Source organism: Xyrauchen texanus, chromosome 35 (genome assembly GCF_025860055.1).
Source record: "Xyrauchen texanus isolate HMW12.3.18 chromosome 35, RBS_HiC_50CHRs, whole genome shotgun sequence".
Taxonomy (NCBI): Eukaryota; Metazoa; Chordata; class Actinopteri; order Cypriniformes; family Catostomidae; genus Xyrauchen; species Xyrauchen texanus.
The window spans coordinates 31,042,481-31,067,258 of record NC_068310.1 but is presented as its reverse complement, the minus strand read 5'-3'; the positions used below and the strand labels follow the sequence as shown (position 1 = coordinate 31,067,258).

The following is a 24,778-nucleotide window of genomic DNA, read 5'->3' as shown; positions in this document are numbered from 1 at the left end:
TTTTTGCACAAAACAACATTCAAATAAAACATGGCACAGGACGTTTTTTTTTAATATTTTTTCATATAGTTCAGTCTTTGTTTCACATAGCAAATTCATCTTTTATTCTTCTCTATTTTAAAATGGAAAACTTTGTACGCTTCTTTTCACTTTTTTGTATAAAAATGCAGTTGTATTTATATATCTATACACATTTATATATATATATATATATATATATATATATATATATATATATATATATATATATATATATATATATATATATTTTCATTTGTTGTAGTTCCTGTAAATTGTGCAAATTCAGCAGTAACACAAGTGGCAGGAGACTGGAGTAAGCGAGTTGTTCAAATCAACCCAAAGAGAAAAAAGTGAAAAAAATATTGTGAAATTACGCGCTAAATAAAATGATGTTCATGAAAAATTCACCACTGTTATCCTTCGTTGGCTTTAAGGTCTTCTGGCTCATAATACAAGACATCCTTGGTGAGTAAAAGCATGTTCAACTGTGTCTCAACACACACTGAAACGACAAGAATTAAAAAAATGAAACTAAATGTCAGTCACAAAGTCCTATTGGTTGGACATCACGTTCGGGGAGACATTCTGGTGTGTGTTGAGTTCAAAGGTAGTGATAAATGAGGATGTCCACCCTAGGCTGAGGGGTCTCCAGTGTACTGCTTCTGTCCTTGCAGTCCGTCAGCTTAGTGTTGAGTGAGCATGTGTGTGTGGGAGGGGCTTGGGTGGGGCCAGGGGGTGGAGGTGGAGCTCAGGTGGGTGGAGAGAAGGGAAGGGGTCCTCAGCTCGTCAGAGCCATGGTGTCAATAACCTGTTCCAGTTTACTGCGGAGTCTCTGTCGCCGGGACAACTCGTCTTTCTGTAGTGCAGACAGGATCTGTGGAGGAAATGACAGAAGATTAGTCTAGCAACACTAAACGACCGACTTTAACCTACAGTGGGTTAAACGTGAATAAGTGAATGGGAGACATTCTCAAAGTCCACTATAACGTTTCCATGACTTTCCAAAATAAAAATAAAAAAGATGGGGTGTGGTGTGGTGGGGAGTAGAAAGCGGTGGATTCCTGCAGTCAGAAGACAGTAAGAGGCCAAATTTCTCACTAGCTGTATTGGAATTTTGGCGTCAGGGGGGCGTGTCAGTTTAAGAATTATAGTGAAAGCTAATTGCTGGTGGTCATATTAAGTTTGTAAATGTATGTAAATTAGTCTTTTGAATGTTGACTGTAAAATGTCATTTGTATGCATTTTTGTGCTGTTGATGAGAAATGGCAGTAAAAGTTTGCCAGATAATTTAGCTTTAGACATCATGAATGCAAGAACCATAATTCTTTATGGCAGCATGAAAATGATAACACACATAGCTAAAGCATCAATTACACAGCTAATTGCTTTTCATTTTATTGAACTAGCTCTTCAGCACTAGAAATTGCCCAATGCGTCCATTATATTCCAACCAAAATCACTTGAACGCTCATCACTTTGTAATTACAAAAAAGCAGGAACTTCCCAGGAGGACTTAAAGGTGGTGTTAGTGATTTTAGCATTCTCAAGCTTTTAAATGACTGAGACGTTAAATTAGCCACGCCCCCTCGTTCCAAAATCCCACCCTCAAAAGATAATTTTGAGACTAAAACCAAGAAAAAAAGCAGCATTGTTTGTTCCTGTGGCTGTCAAATTCAACATTGGCACAATAGCGCTCTCAACTGACAAACATTATGAATCATAGCCTCAATGAAATGCTTCAAAGGCAACACTATGAGAATGAGCAAAATGATTGACAGGTGAAAAGCGTCAATGTCTGAGGTCCACGGACACATATTTATTTGCTGTTTACAAAGTCTACAGCTGTCACAGAGACCAGTGAGATATCTCAGGACACATATTTCATTAATATCTTTAATGGAGTAGGAAAATGTTTTGCATATTTATCCATGAAAGAGGTGTTGTCGCATACAACACCTTAAAAGGCAGCATAAGTGCCTTAAAGGGACATCAACCTTTGTGGGATTCGAACCAACAACCATTTGGTTACCAGCCCAGATGTGAAACTACTCCTACTTCCACTCTGGTTTGTTTGCTAATGGAAGTGCAATTGTGCTAATCACATCTCTTGCAACTTGGTTTCCAACCAGCATTACATGCAAAAGCACATCTGCATGTACATCTGCAAGGTCAAAGCGAAGACTCTGTGTGTAAAACTAAAGGAAATGTGAAAGAAAAGAATCCCAGACACCCTCAGCGCTGGATAATGGACTGCTAATTTCCCTCCTGTTTTCACGCAGGTTCAGTGAGGGTGTTCATGTGGACACGTGTGCATCTGGATAATAAAGACTAATGAACATAAACGGCTGTTTAAAATGCAACCAGCTGCAGTGTATTAATGTCAGACAGTGAGAGAGAAAGAACTCATAGAGAGCCGAGACAACGTTTGATGAGTCGTGTTAGAATAAACTCTCCCGAAGGTAAGAAAATGGAAGAGTGGAATGAAATCGGGCAAAAAAAAACAGGGCTACAGTAGGTGCTAACAACGGACACCTTTTTTATATCTGCCTAATGGGTGAAGAAACACATTTGTAAATGGAGGAACAATTAAGCAGACCTACTGTGTCTAGTTCTTTTCTTTTAACTAAAATAAAGACACACACTCGCTCGTTTCTGTCTGAACTTGAACTAAATGGTCTCCTTTGGCGGCTCATTATCCCTCCATTTATCCAGCCTGGCTGGAATGAGTCACTGCTTTTGACACACGATCTCGTGTGTGCGCTGTCAGTTGGTGTTACGTGCGAAGGGCTGCATGGATAATACTGTAGCTGAGTGTCCATGTTTTAAAAGTGCAAGACTTTCGATTTTGCCATTTTAACAGCCTAATCTGGTCTGCTTTGCTTGAAATCTGACATCCTAGTCAGCAAGGAAGTAATATTCTTTGTATCTTTTATCCTGTCTCATCTTTCTTCCATGAAGGTACTTCAATGCCTCTTTTAATTTCTATCACAAAATACTCTTGATGATTGGAATTAATACGAATGTAGAGATTTATAGATCATTTGGCGTAAACCCCGTCCAACGGTTCAGGTACTTGCTCGAACCGTCATATCTTGCAGGAAGGCGATTAAAGTAATTAAATAAATGTGATCTGTAATTTTCGGCCTTCTTTTGTTTCCCTCTTACGATTGGCACTGATTTGTGTCTGTATGTGTAAAAATAAGCTATTGCAAAAGTGTAAATGACTTGAGTTTGTGGCAAAAATACATTTCCCAGAAATAGTCTGATATGCACTGTTCCGTCTTCCCATTTGTTGCACTCACACTTTTGGCATATCTTTCTCACTTAAAAGTGTTTTGCAAGTGCTAGTTGAAAGACGGCTCTACCTGCATTTTGTAACCAATCAAATTATATTTTCGTTGACCAATTTACTCTGATCTGACATATTCTTCATCGTATGGCTCAGCATCATTATCTGTTTAATATCTGGAAAATTTTTGCCATAAAACACAAATCATTTACACATTTGAAATAGTTTATTTGAACACATAAAGACTGATTCTATGCTGTTAATCCATTTTGCTGTTCAAGACACCCTTTATTTGCTTGCATATCAATAATTGCAGGTTTGCAATATTTTTGGCCATATTTCAACAAAAAAACAGTGCCTGAAGTGCACTGTTTCTCTTCTCTAACTTTAATAGAAAGTTACAGATTCGCAACACATGATTTACACTTATGCTATGTAGGGAATCTATTATTCTTACACTTGCAACTTGATTTACACTCTTACAAATGTTTGGTGCTTGCAAAATTATTTACACTCAGAAAACTTACTCTGTGCATGCAAATGTTTTTTGGCATTAAATTATCTTCATAGAAAGTAGTTTAGTTGAGCTTTTAGCTCAACTGACAGCATTTGTGACAATGTTGATAATCACAAAAATAATTTGGGCTCATCCCTCATTTATAAAAAAAGAAAAAAACAAATCTTGGTTACAGTACAGCACTTGCAATGGAGTGAATACGGGCCAATTCTTAATGTTAAAATACACATTGTTTCAAAAGTATAACCAAAAGATTTTAGTGTGATAAAATTGCTTACAAACCTTATATGTGTGAAGTTATATCCAATGATACAACTTTAATTTGCCATGATGTTGCTGTTAAACCCTGTAAGTGTGTTTATCACACTTAAATCATGTAAAGCAGAGACTTTACCATACTAAAGACATGTTAACATGAGAGTTTACGTTACAAAACAGTGTCTATTTTAATGTTTAAGGACTGCCTTGTTTAGTTTAATTGTAAGTGACTTACTGAAAACACGCTTTTTGCTACTTTTTACTATTATGATGTACGAGTCGCAATAATTTTGTTGTGGTAATCAAAATTATGCTACAAATGCTGTAAAAGAACACATTTCCAACAGCACTCTGAAACCAAATTTGTGAGGTCATTTAACAACAATGTAGCATACTACTATGTGAAGAGTCTGTTGAATACTTTTTCACATGCTATAACATAAATGCAGGATGCAAGTACATACTGCACAGTTAGCAGTTCACCAGTATTATACTGTAATATAAACATAGAACTTCCCTGTGATGTACTCACCTCATCTTTGTACTTTGTGATGTAGGAGTAGATCTCGTGTAGGGCGCTCATGCTGTTGAATTGGCTCAGGTGGAGTCTGGACTGCTCTGCAAGATACGCGCTCATGTCCTGATCACTGATGACAGGCATGCGAGCAATGTCTGAGTAATACCTGAAGGGCGGCGATACAGACATGGCCATCAGGGAAATGGTGGAAACCATGATTGCAATCTGATTTACAATACACTTTGTGACTTCGGAAGGTTATGATTAGGAACTAAAAGTGGAACCCTAGTCATAGGTCTCAAACGTTCCTTTTCTCATTTTAAGATTCTGTATGTTTTAAAAGTGCAAAGAAGTTTCCATTTAGCTGAAACTCCAACAAAACTTCTTGAAATCCAGCCTGCTTACCTTTCTACCCAGTTCTTGTAGTTGGGGATATCTTTAGCATAGAGTAGCTTATTAGAAGGAGAGTCTTTGCCAAGTTTGTGTTCAGATGTGGAACAAGAGTCCATGAAGGTTTGTGCCACAACAGAGAGACAGGCATCAGTGATGCTGTTCTTGTGGATGTCAAACACAAACTGAGGATTCTTGATCACATTCACCCAAAACCTCAATGGCAAACTGAGAACAAGAGGATAAAAACAAAGGATTCACAGAAAGTGAATTCTGCAATACCACCACCTTAAATAACAATATTTGGATGAGATAGTTCACACAAAAATGAAAATTCTGTCATTTACTCACACACATTTCATTTCAAACCTGTACAACTTTCTGTGGAACACAAAAGATGGTTTAATGAATATTCCTGTCCATCTTGTCAATATTCATTACATTAGCATTTGATAGTGACTCACTTTTTAGCTTAAAAAAGGACCCAAATGTATAATAAAAGTAGTCCATGTTCTCAGTCATATTCAAAGTAATCTGAAGGCAAACAAAAGGTTTTGTTGAAAAATAACCCAAGATTTAAGTAATTATCTTGGGTTCATAAGTGTATGCCCTTTGTATTCTTAAGAAGAAAAAATGAGTGCGGGTTTGGAACGGTGAGTAAATAATGACAGAATTTTCATTTCTGGTGGAACAACTCCTTTAAAGAAAAGCAGTGCTACTCCTCACCAGTTGCTTTTCCAGGTGTGTCGAACATCTGAATCTGTTATTGAGTGTTTGTCCGCCTGTTCGTCAAGGAAGTCGAACATGTACTTGATGGCGAGCGGGAGGGCACTGCCACGATGTGCCGTGCTGAATATCGTCTCAAACAAATCGTCTACAAATTTCTGTAATGTGCCCTGTGGTGAAAGGAAAAAAATATCTTGAAAATATACAAGGGAATCTCGAGGGGGATCCCCCCTTTTTCACCCAATTTGGAATACCCAATTCCCAATACGCTTTTAAGTCCTCGTAGTGGCTTAACTCAATCCGGGTGTCAGAAGATGAATCCCAGCCGCCTCCGCTTAAGAGACTGTCAACCCACGCATCTTATCACTTGGCTTGTTGAGCATGTTGCCACGGAGACATAACCCGTATGGAGGCATCACACCGTCCACCGCGGCATCCACGCTCAACTCACCGCGTGCCCCACTGAGATCGAACTACATTATAGCGACCACGAGGAGGTTACCCAATGTGACTCTACCCTCCCTAGCAACCGGGCCAATTTGGTTGCTTAGGAGACTTGGCTGGAGTCACTCAGCACGCCCTGGGATAGCAAACTCCAGGGGTGGTAGCCAGCATCTTTACCACTGAGCTACTGGCATGTGTCTAACAGAGGCAACTATTAATAATCCAGTTGTAGTCTGATTAGCATTCGGGAAACCTGTTTAACATATTTTTGCAATGCCAAGTAGTGCTGCTAGTGGCACAGAAATTACACGCTTTACCCTTGAAAAATATGAAGCTATCATAACCATTTCAATACAAACACTGAATATAATGGTTACTTGCACAAAATCTCTGCTTGCAAAAAGTCAAAAGGCCTAAAATCGCTAAAGACCTTTGAGAAGCCAAACTAGAAATGTTCGGTTTATTCATCATGTTGTGAGAGCAGGGGGAAAAAAAAGTGTCCCACGGATAATACAGACTGTGTTGATTTGGATGCTGGTGTGTGTGTGTATAAGACAGACACAGTCAGTGAGGTTTTCCAGCATCCTTTCAGCATTCTGTCACCACGCACCATGAAGCTCTCGATCCACAACAAATTACCGGTCTCCTGCTGTTCTTCCGCACTTCAGTATTACATTTATCAATCATTTTTTATTATGTATCAAAACTGACCACCCGAGAGGCTTGTAAACATATTCAGATTTCATTTTTAACAATTAGCAGGCAAAGCACAAGCTACAGAGCTCAGGAAGGAGGGAGAGAGAGAAGGGTAAGGTGGATGTCAGAAGGAGATGGCAGGAAGATTAAATTGAAAGGCTAAATTTTCAACAAACAGTCAGGCGGAAGATTATATTTAGAGATTTGAACTGCTTATTTAGAAACAAAAGACTTCCCATAGCAAGAATACCATACATGCATTATACAGGGAAGAAATGTTAATAGTAAAATGCTTTAGTCCATGTCTATTAACTTTGAGGCCATCTACTTTAAGTGCTAATTTACTCAGATTATCTCATTTAGCTTTTACTGACAACTCATGTAATATGCAAACTAGCAGTATGGAATGTGAGAACTTCCCGCAGCCCCACCTTGGTGGCCAGCAATCGTGTCAGGTAGATCTCTGACACCATCTTGCTGCCGCGGTCGCCCTCGCGCTGGTCTGCATGGTCGTGGTTTTTGACAAGGTGCCAGAGTTTAGTGCCGCTCTCTAGATCAGGAGTGATCATGGGTGTCCTGGACCGCAGACTATCCGGACTGCTGGCCGTCCTCAACATGCTCTCTGAGAATATAAGAGTCAGTGGATTATAAATGGATCCCTATAACAGTACTATCTATAGCATTTATTAAAAGAGGCAATTCAGACTCTGAATTCTGATTGGATAAGGCGTGTTCAAAGCATAGTAAAATAGCAGATTTACGCACACCTGAGACCAACGTTAATCTCTTTGAAAATGATCACTGTGGAAAGGTTTTTTATTTTGTCAATGAAAAAAAGACGAGACGAAAAGACGCATCATGACAATAATCAAATGGTTTGAATTAAATTCTGTGTAATTTTTTCAATGTAAAATAAATTCTTAACTGCACTAAGCTTAACATGCAGAGACAATTACAATTAAGGTTGATTCCCTGAAAAGGGTGAACTCTAAGTAACTATGTTGCTCTGTGGCACTACTTTGTTTGAGCATCCCATACAGGCAAACATTGGCTCAACCAATGGCGTGTGGTTTGGGTGGGACAATCTGTTTGTCCGACCAATTGCAAAACGGGGTGGTGTGTTTGGACACCTGTTATTATTTTTGCAGTTCTGCTAGTGGCTCAGAAATTCCACACTTCACGTTTAGCTATTTATTAACCATTGGTGTCTTCATCGTATTGTTGTTACTGGCAATGTATAAAAGCTTTAGGCTGAGCATTGCAATGATTTTACCATGGTTAAGGGGGTTTACTGTAGTAAAATCACTGTAATCCACAGCCGTATTTCTTTATGCTTATTTCAAGGCTAATTTCATCATAGTCTGTGCAATCAATATGTTTAGAAATCTCAAAAAGTATAGAACCCGCAGTAGGCATGCCTTCATAAATATAAAATAAATCTAAACACCATAAAACAGATATATCGGTGGTCGTAAATCAGATCCAGCGGTCTCTTCTATCTGATGAGCGGTCAGTTGCTAAATACCCAGGAGTTACACATCAAAGATATGAGCAGAGAGGAGCCTAACTCTGGCTAATGGATGGTTAAGCACAGTAATCTGTCTGAGGATGAGGCATTCCTGGTAAGGATCATTTCCTGTGGATGCCCTAAACTACAATGAATATACTGCATCTGCGGAATCCATCAAAAACTCCCTCAGGTTTATTCTATCCTTAAGTGGCAGGTGGGAGTGAGAGATAGAGTCCCAAGTCTGGAGTCTAGTTAATCAGTCACAGGCTGGCAGGCTGGCGTGCTTGAAAGAAACAGCCACTGTAAGCTTAATTTGGATCCTCACAGCAGTTTTATATTATAGCGCATAAAATATAAAGGCTAAGAAAAGCATAATAGTAAAAAAGAAAATAAAGGAATATATAAATAAATGAATAAACTAGGGATATAACGTTTTCAAGTAAAAGAGAGACCACAAGATAAGAGACAAAAATGAAGGCCTACACACTAAAGGGGGTCGCACACAAGACGCATCTGGCGGATGACATGGGGCATTCAAAACTTCGAAACAATTGTTTTCTATAAAGGTACGCACACCGCCGCCGCTCGGCATCTGTCTGCGATGCCCAGCTACACTTCAGGAGGCTGCTAAAATTTCTGCCCCACCACTGAACACAACTGTCTGCCACCTGAACCGCATTGATGTGCCCTGTGTTTGATACCTGTGCCGTGTCCAAGGGCGGGGCGACATGACGCTTCTCCTCCGGTGTGCAAACATCTTAACGTAATCTATGCAAGTATGTGATCACAAAACCCACAAGCTTGATTTCAAGCTTTGTTGCATTTTGTCAGAATGCAGTTCATAATGCAAAGAAAGTGTATGTTGCATTCTCAGCACTGCCAAAAGTGGCACTATAGAGAACATCAAGTGTAAACTACCATCTTCTACAGTCAGTTTTCACTTCAAATACGGTCATGGTGAAGCAACAGTTTGAAGTGATTCTTGCTGATCAAGTTAGTTGTCGACCGCTTATCGCTAGCTACCTTGGCAACTCTATTGCGCCTGGAGTCTAGTTAATCAGTCACATGCTGACAGGCCTGCATGCTTGAAAGAAACCACCACTGTAAGCTAAATTTGGCTCCTTTTTGATTATTAGGAGGTTTGTTACTGCCACAGCAACTTGATGCATGTCATGCATTCATGTCAGGGTTTCAATTTTTTGTGCAAAGTATGTTTCTGACCAAAGAGGCTAGTCAGAAAGACATCTTTGGCTGTTGCCTTGTGTCTCGTTGTTTTTTCAGCATCTTATGCCATGAGCATTGTCTTTGCACAACAATGTTTCAAGTAAAAATGTTATCAACTCAATCAAACAACTCAAGGCTCCTGCCTTCTATTCCATTCCACTGCGCTCTGTTTAGACGTGAACAGCGCCATAATCAGGTAGGGTTATTCATATGTGTGTACAAAATTTAGAAAAATAGTGGCCTGTATCTTCTCTCATATCGTCCACATCAATTACCATTTTCCCCAACGTGCGACTGTTTGGGAACCGTTTGTTTGATAATGTGACACAAATATTTATGCATATAATTTGCAGCTTTGTATAATAAAGCCAGATGTGAAATATAAATATACTCATTGAGCAGTACGAATTAAGCCTTTCTCTCTTCCTCTTTAGACCCTTGTGAATGTACCGTTCATTATTAATGCCGTATGCGTATCAGACTTCATTACAGAGGCCCAGGAAGATTTGTATTTGTCCATTGTTCTTATCTGCATGTCCATTCCAGAGTTTGGGAGGAAGTTCCTTGGGGTACTGAAGATATGATTTATTTATGAAAAAATTTGCCAGGGTGTAAAGGGATTTGGAACAATGAGTTCAAAGGCATTTTCATTTCATTTCATTATTTGATTTAAAAAGATTAATTGAAAAATTCAGATATTGGCATATCCAATAAATGCAGCAAAAGAAAAAAAAAAAACACCATTCTTTATTGGTGTATGGTCAGAAATGGTGTAAGAATAAACTGATTGACACGCTTGAAATCATGATTTCCAAAGAGATTAATAATTACACATTGGTCTATTCTCAACCAAAACCGATTGGATCGTTTCAGGAGACATTGATTAAACCACTGGAGTCTTGTGATTGATTACTTTTATGATGCCTTTATGTGTTATTTGAATCTGATATTTGTTCTGGCGACCATTCACTTGCATTGCATGGACCTACACAGCTGAAATATTTTTCTAAAATCTTCATTTGTGTTCTGCAGAAGACATAAAGTCATACACATCTGAGATGGCATGAGGGTCAGTAAACGATGAGAAGATTTGGCTCAGGTGGTAGAGTGGGTCGGCTGCTAACCGCAGGGTTGGCGGTTCGATTCCTGGCCCACACAACTCCACATGCCGAAGTGTCGTCGGGCAAGACACTGAACTCCAAGTTGCTCCCAATGGAAGGCTAGCACCTTGGATGGCAGCTCTGCCGCCATTGGCGTATGAGTGTGTGTGTGTGTGTGTGTGTGTGTGTGTGTGTGTGTGGGTGATTGTGACACAGTGTAAAGCGCTTTGGTAACCTCTAAGGTTTAAAAAAAAAAGCGTTATATAAGTCCAGACCCTTTACCATTACTACCAAAATGTTCATATTTGGATGAACTATCTCTTTAAATATGTAGCGTGAACAAAAACTATGATGGGAAAAATTTTTACGAGCCGGCTGCAATGACCGCAGTCGGAATCGTCATCACTCTGACACCACTATGACTGCTGTAACCGTTTCCATGGCAACGATTGGAACATGACTTGAACAACAATACAGATGTCTGTCCATTGTTTGAGCACTCACAGAATAATCAGAGACATGAAGCCTCTCTCAATGGGAAATATAATGGATGTCTGCCATGAGAGAGCCATGGCTTGAGTGCATGTAATACTGCAGCAATCACAGATACTCACTACAGAGGAGGCATTAAACAACTTTTTCTCTCTGATACTCTTTTTCTGTTTTGTTGAGGAACAAAACATCTTCAATTCTGAGTGATGTTGCTATCATCACCTCTTATTCGCACAAACTCACATGTGCTTTGAAAACAAAACAAAATCATCACAAAGTATAGCTAAAAGACATCAAGTCCACTGGCTTTTTCAGAAATGATTGAGTCACATGTTAAGGGGAAAGTAGAGGCTATTGATCTCTGGGTGCAATATATAAACAAAATCCTTTGGTTTAAAGCAGTAGTTCACCCAAAAAGGAAAATCTAAACAGGAAGAGTAATGACTCACCGTATCTGCTTAAAGATTTGGTGAAGGTGGAGGAGTTTGAGATGTTGTACGCAGAGTTTTGCTTTGGCACCAGGGCAATGACTGACCCATCTGTTACCTGAGGACAGTGAGTATCACAACATTACTGAACAATATTCTGTAAAGTACACAATCACAGACACATACTGGACTACACTCAAAGCACGCAGTCAGAGACGTCATATTAATGTGTTAGTGAAGCAAAATCACAAGATTGCTTATGTTGACTAAATAAGAATAAAACAACTCTTAAGTAGGGTAATATTTAACAGTTCACTTTTATTGCTGAATAAGTTATTTAGAGAATACCACATAATTCCTGAAATTTCTGATCAAATAAACTTTATTAACCTTTTTAAAGCCTTTAAGAACAAACATGTTCTTGCACAAAGAAAAACTAGATGCAGCGTAAGATTACCACAGAATGCTAGTGTCTTGAGACATGTTTTAGAAAGTTGAAGTTCTTTTTTAACATGACATTGCCATCTAAAAAAACTCAAGAAGTGGCACAATGGTCAAAGTCATCTGTCTAGCATAGAAAAACAACTGAAAAACAGTGCAAACTTGTACAACGTGTGAATGGCCCCTTATTTGCAGCAAAGGTATATACAGTGACTTTACCTGATAGTGTGCCAGTGTGTTGAGGCGTTTCCAATCATTGTCAATCTTAGTTGTGATGTCCTCATCCTGTAGAATGATCCGAGCAAGCCGTCCCTGACGCCACTCTGCAACAGAGAAAATAAAATGAGCACAGTGTTTACACGCAAACATAAACGCCAACAAACATATAATGTCCACAGCAGGGATGACTGACCACTTGAGGGAGGATTTCCCCTTCATAAAGGTTTATTTCATTTACAGCACATCACCTTGTGCTGACCTGGTCCAAAACCTCCGTGCAGACCAAATTCCATAAAATCACAGTTTTACTAGTTGAAAACACAAACGTGTGCTTACTAATGTTGGTCAGAGGTGAAACTCAAGATCAGATCTGATAGTGGTGGTGTATAGTATATGACTATTAAGCCTATTACTAGTAATACATAAAAATTAAAATGTTGTTTGTTTGTTGCAGAAGAAGCCACATTTTCTTATTTCGAAACAGGCTTTGAAAGACAACTGCCAAAGAGCAGACACAGAGATCTTAACACAGCCAATAGCATCGCTCCGTCTGAGTCAGATGACAATCATGTTGCGAACTGCACTATCTAATGGGATCTTTCTGTGGAAGATATGGTTCAGTGTCTGTCTTTCTGGTGCACACATGGGTGACTTCAGCATCCTTCAGTTTTTTTTTTTTTTTTAAAGCACCTGCTTTAAACATAGCAGCATTTTGATTACAATAATTGTATTCCTTAATTCATACTCCTGTAGCTTAACTAGTAGAGAATGGTTATAGCAATGCCAGTGTGAAGGATTTTAATTACAGGGTGCACATAGACTGCTAAAATGCAAGTCGCTTTGAATAAAGCATCTTCCAAATGCATAAATTCAAATGTAAATTAATAAATGTTTCCATTCATCCAAAAAAGCCATCCACAACTTATTGAACATCTCTAATTCTCAGGAGTTCTCACCCAGGTCCATGTCCCCAGCTTTATTTCTCTGTGAGTAGGGACTTCCTTTATACACAGCGTCCAATAGCTTCTCTTTCACTTGGGTGATGGTGTCACAGTTCAGGCATTTTACGGTTACCTCCAGGCCGTTCTCATTCTCTGGGTTCACGCAGTGTAGGGTCTGCCAGGAGACAATACAACAATCAGAGTTAAGATAATTCAGTATTAGTCTGGGCAGTCAAAGCATTCAGTACTGTAAAGACTGTTTGAAGTTGTAAGAAAGCATTAAAGACAACATGAAACTTTCATTCACAATGCAATGAAGTAAAGTAAAATTGCGCATTGCTGAGTATTGGAGGGTGGATTGGATTGGATGGAAACATGTTAGGCTATGCTTTCATTGGAATCCATGATATCATGGGTCGTGCCAGGTCTACTCTTGCAAATACACTTATCATACCTGCTGATTTCCCAGCCTGGTCTGTTTGCTAGTTTAATATGAGTTTAGGACACTTTTCAGTTGGTCAGACTGGGAGACGACCTGGCTGACCAGCCAAACCAGCTGAGCCAAGCTGGAAGACTACTTAGACCAGCGGAGGACCAGCTTGTCCATGCTGGGAGTCTACCAAAACCAGCTAAACCACCTGAGCAAGGCTGGGAGACCACCTAGAGCAGCTGAAAACCAGCTTGGCCAGGCTGCGAATCTAGCTAGAACACATTAAACCAGCAAAAATTGACTAGGAGACCACCTAGACCAGTTGAATGCCATCTTAGCCAAGCTGGGCAACTAGCTCGACCATCTAAAACCAGCTGAGTCAGGCTGGAAGACCACCTAGACTAGCTTGCCCTGGCTGGGAGACTAGCTAGACCAGCTAAACCAGCATAGCCAGGGTGGGGGATCAGCTGAAGACAAGCTAGGCCAGACTAAGGGATAAGCTAGACCAGCCTATGCCAGCTGAGCCAGGCAGGGAGACCACCCAGACCAGCTGAAGACCAGCTTGCCAAGGCTTAGAGACCAGCTAGACCTCATAAAACCAGCTGAGCTAGGCTGTGAGACTAGCTGGACCAGCTAAAATAGCTCAACCAGGCTGGGAGATCAACTAAACCAGCTAAAGTCCAGCTTGGCCAGGCTAGGAGACCAGCTAAACAGAGTAAATTGAGATTACATGTTGTCTTTGATGAAGAATCTAAAATGGAGAAACTGAAGTCTATCTGATTTGAGAGCTAACATTGAGCATTTTGTGTATACTGTATATGAATAGATGTTAACATCACACTGACCAATGTCTTGTAGTCGATTTGTTGTCGGATGAGTTTGTCTTCGCTGAGGGAGTATCGGGCCTCTCCTGTGATGGCATCAATAGGGCCTTTTTCCATCTGCTGTTTGATCGCGCAATAGAGCATGAAGAGAGGCTCACCTGCACACTCCTACAGAGGAAAAAAGCGAGAGTGTGAGAAACAACCTCAGCCTTTTAGGACTGCACATAATCATGGATATATGTACTGTGATTGAGTTTTTCACCTTTTTAAAGTCAAAGCAAAAAGACAATACAATCAATAAACTCTATTTCCTTTCATATTAACCTGCAGACATAAAATGCATTTCACGTATGTATATTGAACAACCTGATTACTGACAAACTGTCACTTCACATCTGAAAAACAAGCAGCTATAATGGGGCACCGTTTTCAAATAATCACAAGCACTTTCCAATCAATACAACCATTAGCCTCACACACCCTCAAAAAGCCCCTCTCAAAAAAGACAAACAGTTTAAACGAAGGGCGATGGATACTGATGGAGAAGCTAACAGGAGGTTAATGATTGGGAGGAAGCACTTAAACCCCTTTGTGAAACAAACTAAAGGTGCAGAATAGAGAGAGATAAAAGACAGGTTTGTATTGATAGGTGCAGTAGATGCCGCATTAGCATGAATGCCTATTTGTAACTCAAAAACACTAAGCTATTTTTCATTTTCTAGGTTTGAAGCTTGTTCGGCCTTTTTTACATTAGCATTTAGCTAGTCTCGCTCACCTTTGACCAATGTTGTAGATTATCTACCCATCGTACAAAGTTGTCTGTGTTTGTTCCTGGCAGCCAGCAGATGCCCTAAACCCAGCCCCATCCTTAATCCTAACCATGTGGAGCATGAAAGGCTCTGTAGCCTGACAGGAACAACTCAAGACACCTTTCTCCCATTGCAAGATTCTTTTGGCCAAGAACCGCTCACTTAAGGCTTATTCATACTTGCTGGGCAAACAGGCTTCTTTTAGTTCTCTTTAAATTTATGAAGAAATGCACTGACGTTTTTGTTCTTTTAAGGTGTTCATTTGATATTTATTGACCTAGGAGAACTCTGCTAGTCGAAGAACGTTGAAGATTGGCTAACTCACTATGTGTCATCTGCCCAAGGGTTGACATCCCTCTGTGACGTCTCCCTCGACAAACTAATTTAAAAAGGATGCACAGTATAAACAGGCTTTGTTCGCATAGGGTGGTTTAGTTTGTTCAAGAAAAAAGTTAGCCTTCTTCCATTGTATAAATTAGGCTTTAGACAGGAACAGGCCATCTAATGGCATGTCAACTAAATGCGAACAAAGTTTGCTCAAGTATGTATTGTTTAATTGTTATAAAGTGTCAAAATTCTGAAAATAGGTGATGCCATGCGAGGATCGGATGTGAATGGTGAGCTCTGTACACTTTGCTAGTTTTAATACTTTTTATGATATAAACCATTGAGATTCGATACACTCTGTTCCATAACTGTTCTAGGAGGACAATATGTCCAAGAATTCAAAATCCTCGGGCTCCGGAGACATTAAATACACTTACATGCTCAAGATAACACTCCTGAGCAGGCCGCGGGCCCATGAGTCGATTTGGTCAGAGAGCACAGGAAATGCGGTGAGAGATGCTGAATATGTCGGCAATGCTGATGAAGGTCGTTGCTGACTTTGAGGATCTTTCTGTGATACATCGATCGATCACTGCCATGGAGGCAAAGTTTACTAATGTGGTCACGAGAGTGGGTGATATCAAGAAATGGATCGATTATCTGGAGTATTCGGAGAGGGAATTATCTGCTAATACACTAGCAACCAAGGTGGATTTGGAACGCTCCAAACTGGGAGAAATTCCTGAGTCCGAAGAGGATCAGGAAATGGTGAAATTTATGTATGGGCTCCTTCCGAGTCTGCACGACAAAGCAGGCCATAAGATGGAAATCGAGTGAGCACACATGGCTCTGGCTCAGTAATCCATGGAAGGAGACAGGCACCGATAAATTCTGGCCAAATTTCTGAGATCATCCGATAAAGATCTTGTGTTACACGAGGCGAGGAGTAAAGGAAGACTTTCTTGGAAGAACCACAGCATTTTCTTGTTCCCAGACTTTGCAAACTCGACAAGAGAGAAACCTGATCGATTCAAATAATTCAAGAAACATTTACATCAATGGAAGGTCGCTTTTGCATTGATATTCCCGGCCAAACTGAGAATAGATGCTAAGGATGGCCGTAAAACATTCACATGCCCACAGCAAGCGATGTCCTTTTATAAAGTCAATGGAGTGAGTGAGTAATCTCGTGTTACTCAAGTTGCAGCCGAGTGGACCGGCTCACTGAACATTCACTTGACTGTTTGAAGATTCCGAGCACTCTTTTTGTGCTTAGTCAGCCTATCGGCTGGAGTTTATTTTATAGATTATCTTTTGCGGTGTAATTCTTTCTCACAAAATTTGTATAGAAACACTGGACTTGAGCAATCCGATGGCAAGGTTGTTGCGGGGGCTGTCATAGGTGTACATGGACTGTTGGAGTTTGGAGTGACGGATGCCATTTTTATTTTATTTTTTTCTAGGTGATGTTTGGGGTTTGATTGTTGCACTAATGCTGGAATGTGATCTTTATAATCTTGTCTACGACACACAATTTATTTTTTCTTATATGACAAAATGTCAAATGTTAATATTGGTGGATTGTCTCTCTCCACATGGAATGTGAATGGCTTGGGGCACCCCATAAAAAGAAGGAAGGTTATTTCTGTTCTTATGCGTAAGAAATATGATATACTTGCCTTGGAACCATTAGCAGCCGCGATAAGAAAGGTTGTTTCTGTTAGCTATTAGCTTGTGTTGCTTTGCCAAAACTTTGGCCCACATCGCAGCTTATTCTAGCCAAGAACCACCCAATCAGACAGGAAAAGGCTATCTGATGACATGCAAACTGACCAACAAGATTTAGTTTTTTTAATTTTATGTGAAGGTTAATGGCAGGTTAAAAAAAAAAAAAACATTTTTCCAGCATCTCATGCATTATGACGCTGTGTCACTTTGAAAGAACTTGAGACACCTGCATCGTTTCATTCTTTGTGCTGTCTTTTTTTAATTCTTAGTAGCTTTTTTAATGCAGGAATGTGTTGGTCCTGAACAACATGTAAAATATGAGAATCATCCTGCTGAATAAAACAGCTTAAACTAGTTTAAGGTGGTCTTCGTTTGTTTAAACTGGTTTAGCTGGTCTCCCAGCCTGACTAACCTGGTGTTCCCAAAATCCATTTAAATCCACCAGTGGAAACCAGTCTGGAGGCCAGCTAGGACAAGCAAATCACCTTTTTCCAGCAGGGTATGGTGAGTTGTCATAGGCGAGACATTCATAGCATGCACGCATCATGTTGAAACCTTCCACAACCCCCAGCCGCAGTGATTATGCTGGGCAAGGTGAAACGAGGAAACCCGTCGTCTCTCTCCGCCTCTCGTATGCCCACACAAAACGGTATCCTCCAGTTTTCTCCATCTCTTCATCCCGTCTCACTCCACCCACCCTCCCACCATATGCTGTTAAACTCTCGTTAGCATCTGCACTAATTAAGCCGACAGCTGATAACGAGAGGGAGTGTGAATACATCACTCTTTGAGACCCCCACTGCAGCATGCACAGCACAGAGACCAGACCCAATCCCACGCTTCAGCTTCATTAAAGAAAGAGACAGAGAGAGAGAAGACCACATAACCAGACCTCATCCACTCATAGGGCTAATGAAGAGTAGCAGAAAAAAATATCCCGTTGAAATCTAGAGCTAGCAGCTAAATTATTCCACAGGACAGCCTTGAGAAGACCTTGTTCAAAAGCACCAGTGTGGCCAGAATGCTGATAAAAAATTGCACTTCATTAGAGATTTCTGGAAGGGTTTGGATTCTTGTCAGTTTTCTTCAACACTGCTGTCTTTATGTGTGATATTTCGAACCAATCGGTTTGTCGGTTCTACAAACTCATGGCACAAACTCATTCTGCTAAAACAGCCCAATTCTAATTAATGTTCACATTTTTTTAATATTCTAAACTTTTATCAGCTGTTAGAGGAGCCAAATAAAGCAAATAAAAAGTTAAAGTTTGAAATCCCAATACGTTGTATGAAAAGAGCACCCGGGACACTATAATAGTCACACTATAATATGGATTTTGAATGAGGGGTGAGTAAATATAGACAGAATTTTCATTTTTGGGTGAACTATTCCTTTAAAAGCAACTGCATTCTGCACTCTTGAAAAAATGTAAACACATGCTACATTTTATTATTTTTTTTACTCTTCAAATGACACTAATGTAATTCTGTATTTCTTTTCTATTCCGTAACTCAATTGTGAATCTCTACGAAGTGACAATGGACTGGACTCCTGTTTCGTGTTAATTAAAATTCTTTCATTGCATGCTGAGCCCTGCATGATTAAACTAATAAAACCAGAGAGCTTCTAATGCAAAAGAAACACGGAGAGAAAGAGTAGAGAGAGAAAGAGGAAGCGATGTCCTGCAGCTCAATCACACTCTGTGAGTGGCGTCATGGAGTGCAAAGCAGAAAGGAGGAGAAGAACAGAGTTAAAGTGTATATAAAAGGAGAGGGAGTTAGAAATGAGAGCTGATAGGGGCTCAGATGCAGAGATGCCTCTCGGAAAGTGTAATAATGTAGTAAGTGTAGTAACTATGGTATTTTGGTGGATGTTAAGGTTTTTGAACTAGGACAAAAGTACATAGTAAGTATATAATACTCAAAATAACACTAAATGTAGTAAATGTGCAAGGAAAAAGTAAACAATACTTAAAATAACACTATAAGTAGCAACTATGGTATCTAAGTAAATGTTAAGGGGGGAATGTATGAAAATACTTACATTTAAAACAATAAATATAATAACTATGTTGTTTTTTGGTGGTCTTTTGGTGGTCTTTTTGTTGATATATAAAAAAGTATTTTTATATATCAATGTAGTAATTATGCTACTTTTGTTAAAGTCAGGTCTACCCCAGTAGTTTCAGTAAAAGCATAGCTGTTACAACGTATTGAAATTTTAATCTCTTGGTTTGTGTGTGCATGCAGGTTTGTACATACAGTAAAGACTTACTTTTAGGAACTTGTACAGAAGAAAAGTAAACCAGTTTGTAAGCATCTTCTCAGCAACGGACTCCGTCCTAGAAGAAGAGCACGAGAGAGAAAAAATGTGAATTAAGAATTCAAATTCATATAATATAAATATAACTATCCAAAAGAGAATGAAAGCTCTTCTAAGTAAACAAGAAAACTCCTTCCAATGTGCCACTCACAAAAAACTGCACTTTTCACAACAAACCACCAATCTTCATTAGAAGCAGACAATTAAAGTAATTGGGCGACGTCTTCCATTAATGGCCAACCTGTCGCCAACTGCAGACCCCCCAAAAGCTTCCCCAGAACAGAAGTAATTAAAACATGCTGTAATTAATGGACTTGAATGCTCCTAATTCATCTGTAGCTGGCAAACGAAAGAGACTGCTAGCACGGTTTGCTAACTGCAGCTCTTTCCTCCCTCAGGCCCACCAGCAGCCATTTCACCTGTTCAATAATGCATTCACAAAGACTTACCAACTCCCATTACTTCCTTACATAAGGGTCTATTATTAAATTATACGTTCATTAATAAAACGGCGAAGGGGAGGTGAGGTGAATGGAGCTGGATAACAGGTGTTTCATGAGGGGGGATGTTTCCCAAATCGCTCATTAGAGCACTTTGATAAGTGCACTAGATCAGGGCTGACAATAGGTTGGAAGTGGAGGATTCTGAATTACATGAACTTACATGAGTGTTAGGGAGAGAGAGTTGAGGTATAGGATTAAAAAAACATTGTGTTTGTAAGAAGTGTTTGCAAGAGTCTGTGTGTTGTCCCTTTTTCTCACCTCCTGAGCAGCAGTTTGGGGTGGTTCTTGCTCTCCAGGTTCTTGTCGATGAGGTCAGAGAGCAGCTGTTTGAGGACTCCCGTAGCATACTCCATCTCTCCCTGTAGAGCTGTCATGATGAGTGAGGCCACGTTGCCACGGTCACGCATGGAGAAGGAGCGCTGAGATTCAAGTGTACGAATGAATGTTAGCAGGAAGTGCTTCTTTGTAAGGAGTTGACCAAACAGAGTCAAGGCCTTCTCGACATTAGCCTGCACCTGAAACAAAACACACAAAAGCCATTTAGAATGAACTCCTTATACATAGAGACTCAGAAACAGCTACATTATGTTTTGATGACAAACATATATATACTGCCAAGTTAAAAATCAATAAAGATCTATTAAAACTAAATCCATCATATCAATTACAGTCCAATCTGTGTAACATTAATTTAAAATGGCCCTTTAGCTGTGCATTGGCAGTCATTAAAGACAACATTAAATTTGTAATGCACTTAAGTCTGTGTCTGTCAGTCTATCTATCTATCTATCTATCTATCTATCTATCTATCTATCTATCTATCTATCTATCTATCTATCTATCTATCTATCTATCTATCTATCTATCACTCCGAGAGCTCAAACATGTCATTGTTGAAGCCCTTTACTAAAGCAAAAAACATCAAGGCAGAAGTCTGCATGAGGGACACACAGCATATGATTGAAATCATAGGGAATGCAACATGCTAGAAGCCCAAAATACAACAGTAGGAAATGCATAATAAGGGTGAGGTGATGTCGACCCAGGACAGAGTGAGAGAGAGAGAGAGAGATATGTAAAGAAAAGGAGTGTATAAGGAAGCAGACGTGACCTCAAGAGTCCAGGGGCGAAAGGTATTGAAGATGTGTCCTTCCATGATAAACAGGATGGCATCTGTCATTTTGCATCTTACTCTCTCTCTCTCTCACTCACACACATTTTCACTTTACCAATCCTTGAAGCCACATATTTGCACTTATATAAAAAAGCAACGCATATTACACTGTGTCCTAACCAGATGCGACAATAAAGAAACAAGTGATAAAAGCTTCCAAAAAGATAAAATCTCTTCCATGTTAATCAGTTTTTGACCTAACCAGCTGTGACCTCACCAAGCAAAGGGAGATTTAATCTGTCACTTGTTTTCTATGTCTGTGATTAGGGCTGCAACTAACTATTATTTTGATAATCAACTAATCTAACAATTATTAGAACGATTATTCGTCTATTCGGTCAATTATTGCAATGATTAATCATTAGCTCTTAACTGACAATTCAGCTTGTGCCTCGACTTAAAAGGTTGTATTAAACGTACTTGCTAACAATAAAGAGAAAAAAAATAATCTTTTAAAAATACCTCTAAGAGTTTTTGTCTTCTTTTCCATTTAAATGATCTAAAAATCCTTAAAAAAACATACATTTACTTGAGAAGCAACATATTAGATATTTAGACTTGAATACAAGTGTATTTTGTATATAAGTGTATTTTTTTCACTTGTGCATACTTCTGCCAGTGCAGTAAATAAAAAAATATACTCATATACAAGACATATTCTAAGTCTAAATATCTTCTATGTTGTTCTCAGATAAATATATCTTGTTTTAAGTAGGCTATATTTAGATATTTTTAAATATTTAAATATTAAATATTGTATTCAACATTCTCCAATAATATGTTTATTCTTCTGCTGTATAGCTCCTAAAGTAATTGTAAATTATTTTAAAGGAGTGTTAGATATTATTTTTTGGAAAACGCTAATCAAATGCATATTTTGTTGCAGTGTATAATGGGGCTAAGACTACACTCTCTCTTTATTGTCTCCTTTATGATCACTCTGATCCATTTTAACTCACAAAACAAACTCTCTCCGATTTTCTTCACAATAAGATACACACTGTGACATATATTATGACTCAACACGTCGCAAGCCATCACGTTATAATCTAGCTGCAGCAAGCGTGCACGCTCAAGGGACGAGCATCCCCGTGCCAGAGTGTGCCTCAGCCGGGTGCATTTTTAATATTTGGTGCTGATTGCAAAGAGAAATGCATTTTCTGAGTTTGTTTATGACCCACCTACTTCTTATTTGAACTTCAATAAAAGATCCAATGAAATGCAGTTGTTTTCACATATCCCAACTAAGCTGGGGTCAGAGCACAGGGTCAGCCATGAAACAGCACCCCTGGAGCAGATAGGGTCCAACAGTGGTATCTTGGGTGTGCTGGGGCTTGAATCCCCAACCTTTCAGTCAGTAACCCAGAGCATTATCCGCTGAGCCACCACTGGCCTCTTACTTTGTGATCTACATCACCTGAAGCTGTTTCGAAAGTTTAGAGTGCATCTGGACATGTAGCCCAGCCCACAGTGAAATCTCATTGGCTCTAATTTCTGCTCCATATAATTGTATTTAAAATCAAAATCAAATATTTTCTGATTCACTGTGATTGTGTTGCCTCAAACAGCCTTTTTGCTTTCAGCAGGGCCAGATCAAAGGACCAAGGAGCACATATGTCACAAGGCCCATCAAACGCAAACTAAACTGATCGCAATGTGAATTCAGCAATAGTGTGTCAAATGTTCCTACTGCTGAAATCGGTTTGTGCTTAATGAAATTGTGTCCCCCAGTGTCCAAAGCTGGAAGTGATGTTGAACATATGGGCAAGTGTGAGCTTCAGTTTCCAAGTGAAATGTCCACAGAGTGGCGCCAAAAGCGAGTTGCATTTTAGTTGTAAATTATGTAATATAGTTAAACAGGAATGCATTTTAATTAACCACACGCCCTAACCCAAACCCTAGGTCTAACATTTAGTGGAGTAAAAACTAAATGTTAGTGCCAAAATGTTAGAACCTTTGTCTCGGATGTAGACACACGCCATTAGTGGCACCAGAAAGAGAGGTAAACAAAAGGTAAAATAAATAAAAAATGTCTAATGGGGGATGGCACTTGCCAAAAATTCAGCAGAAAGGGGTTGATTTTAGGGTACATAATTAGGGTTATTACCCTATACTAAAACTAAAACGAAGAACAAGTAGGGAATAAATGAGAACTTAAAGTTAAACTAAACTGATAGCTCACAGACAAATTACTAATTGCTGGAAACTTGTCGTGTTGTGCCTGTTTAGGACACAGGTCACAATCTAAATAAATCATGAAAACCAAAAAAAAAAACTATAAAAAAGAACCAATACAATTTCTAGGTGAAGATGGTGGAATCAGACTTCAGAGCAGGAAAGCTGTTCCCTACCACCAAACCAGTGGCTGTTATTGTCCCCTACAGCACCTTATGTAGCATGTAACCTGACAAAGGCCTTTTCCAACAACAAAGACTAATAAAGTGCCTCAATTCTTCTCTGCTGAGCCAAATGAAATTTGCAGCCTCTCGGGAAGGCCGATTGTACTGTAGGTTGCTTTGGGGCAAGAAGCTACACAGAGCAATAAGGGGCTGAGACGTGTGTATAGGTACTTGATTACGCCTGGGACTCGGGGGTAAATACAGTGAAAACAAACCCCAGATGAAATAATAAATATGTGATCCCTCCAAAAGTGAACAGCATGACCTGCCATATGCATACCTATGGACATAGCATGTTGGAGTAATGATCACGCTGTTTAATCGCGCTGACCATGTTTTGTGATTACTCTGGTTTAGTTGTGTTGTTTTCTTTGACTCACACTATTACGGCAATCATAAGTCTCAGGCTTTATATTACAAGGGGGTCACAATTTGTAACATTGAACCCTATCAACTACAAACTGTAGATTCAAACATTATTTTTTGTCAGTCGACCAATCCCCAAATAGATTTGCTGACCCCATTCATAAGAAATAAGAGATCCAAATCCATTGAATGTTTTCAAATTGTGTACACATTACATAGTGTATACAATCTAAGCACTAAATGAGGACCTGATGAGGTTTGTTTTCACTATTAGCAGTGGTCTACTGATTTTTGATCACATTGTTAGTTCTGCTCTACAGTTACCATGGTGACGGCGATGTACTGACCCGTACCTCCATCTCCTTGAGCACCGGGTGGTCCTCAATGCCGGGGAACAGCACTCTCATAGCATACGTCCTGTAGTCCAGGAACGGGATACCAGCTCCATCCAACTCTTGGGTCAGTTCGTGGATGTCTGTTTGGAGTTCGGCAAATGCTATGTGTCAGGAAAAAAAAGAGCTGGTTAGGATGTGGTGCCTCAAAATGAGTTTAACAAACTTTTTGGTGCTGAAAAGTAAACCTAAAGTATTAACAGTTTTGGGCATGGAGAACTGGTTCCATTTTAATAAAAATACAGAAAACAAACAATTTCCATGGTGTTCAGTTTTGTAAACGATTCTGGA

The 24,778-nt window shown here is 39.4% G+C and overlaps 1 protein-coding gene across 1 annotated transcript in view; it reads right to left on the bottom strand.

Moving 5' to 3' along the window:
* Positions 1-327: 327 nt before the first annotated feature.
* The window catches only part of LOC127629282 (plexin-A1-like), a 267,994-nt gene continuing 243,543 nt past the window's right edge, over positions 328-24,778 (bottom strand). The window contains exons 21-32 of the mRNA XM_052106444.1: positions 24,443-24,591; positions 20,415-20,671; positions 19,606-19,672; positions 14,489-14,635; positions 13,229-13,388; positions 12,273-12,376; positions 11,634-11,730; positions 7,290-7,480; positions 5,719-5,888; positions 5,008-5,220; positions 4,618-4,768; positions 328-895 (exon numbers count right to left, since the gene is read on the bottom strand). Of these exons, the coding sequence (XP_051962404.1) occupies positions 800-895; positions 4,618-4,768; positions 5,008-5,220; positions 5,719-5,888; positions 7,290-7,480; positions 11,634-11,730; positions 12,273-12,376; positions 13,229-13,388; positions 14,489-14,635; positions 19,606-19,672; positions 20,415-20,671; positions 24,443-24,591 (1,802 nt within the window). The 3' untranslated portion in view covers positions 328-799. The remainder of the gene's footprint in view (positions 896-4,617; positions 4,769-5,007; positions 5,221-5,718; positions 5,889-7,289; positions 7,481-11,633; positions 11,731-12,272; positions 12,377-13,228; positions 13,389-14,488; positions 14,636-19,605; positions 19,673-20,414; positions 20,672-24,442; positions 24,592-24,778) is intronic.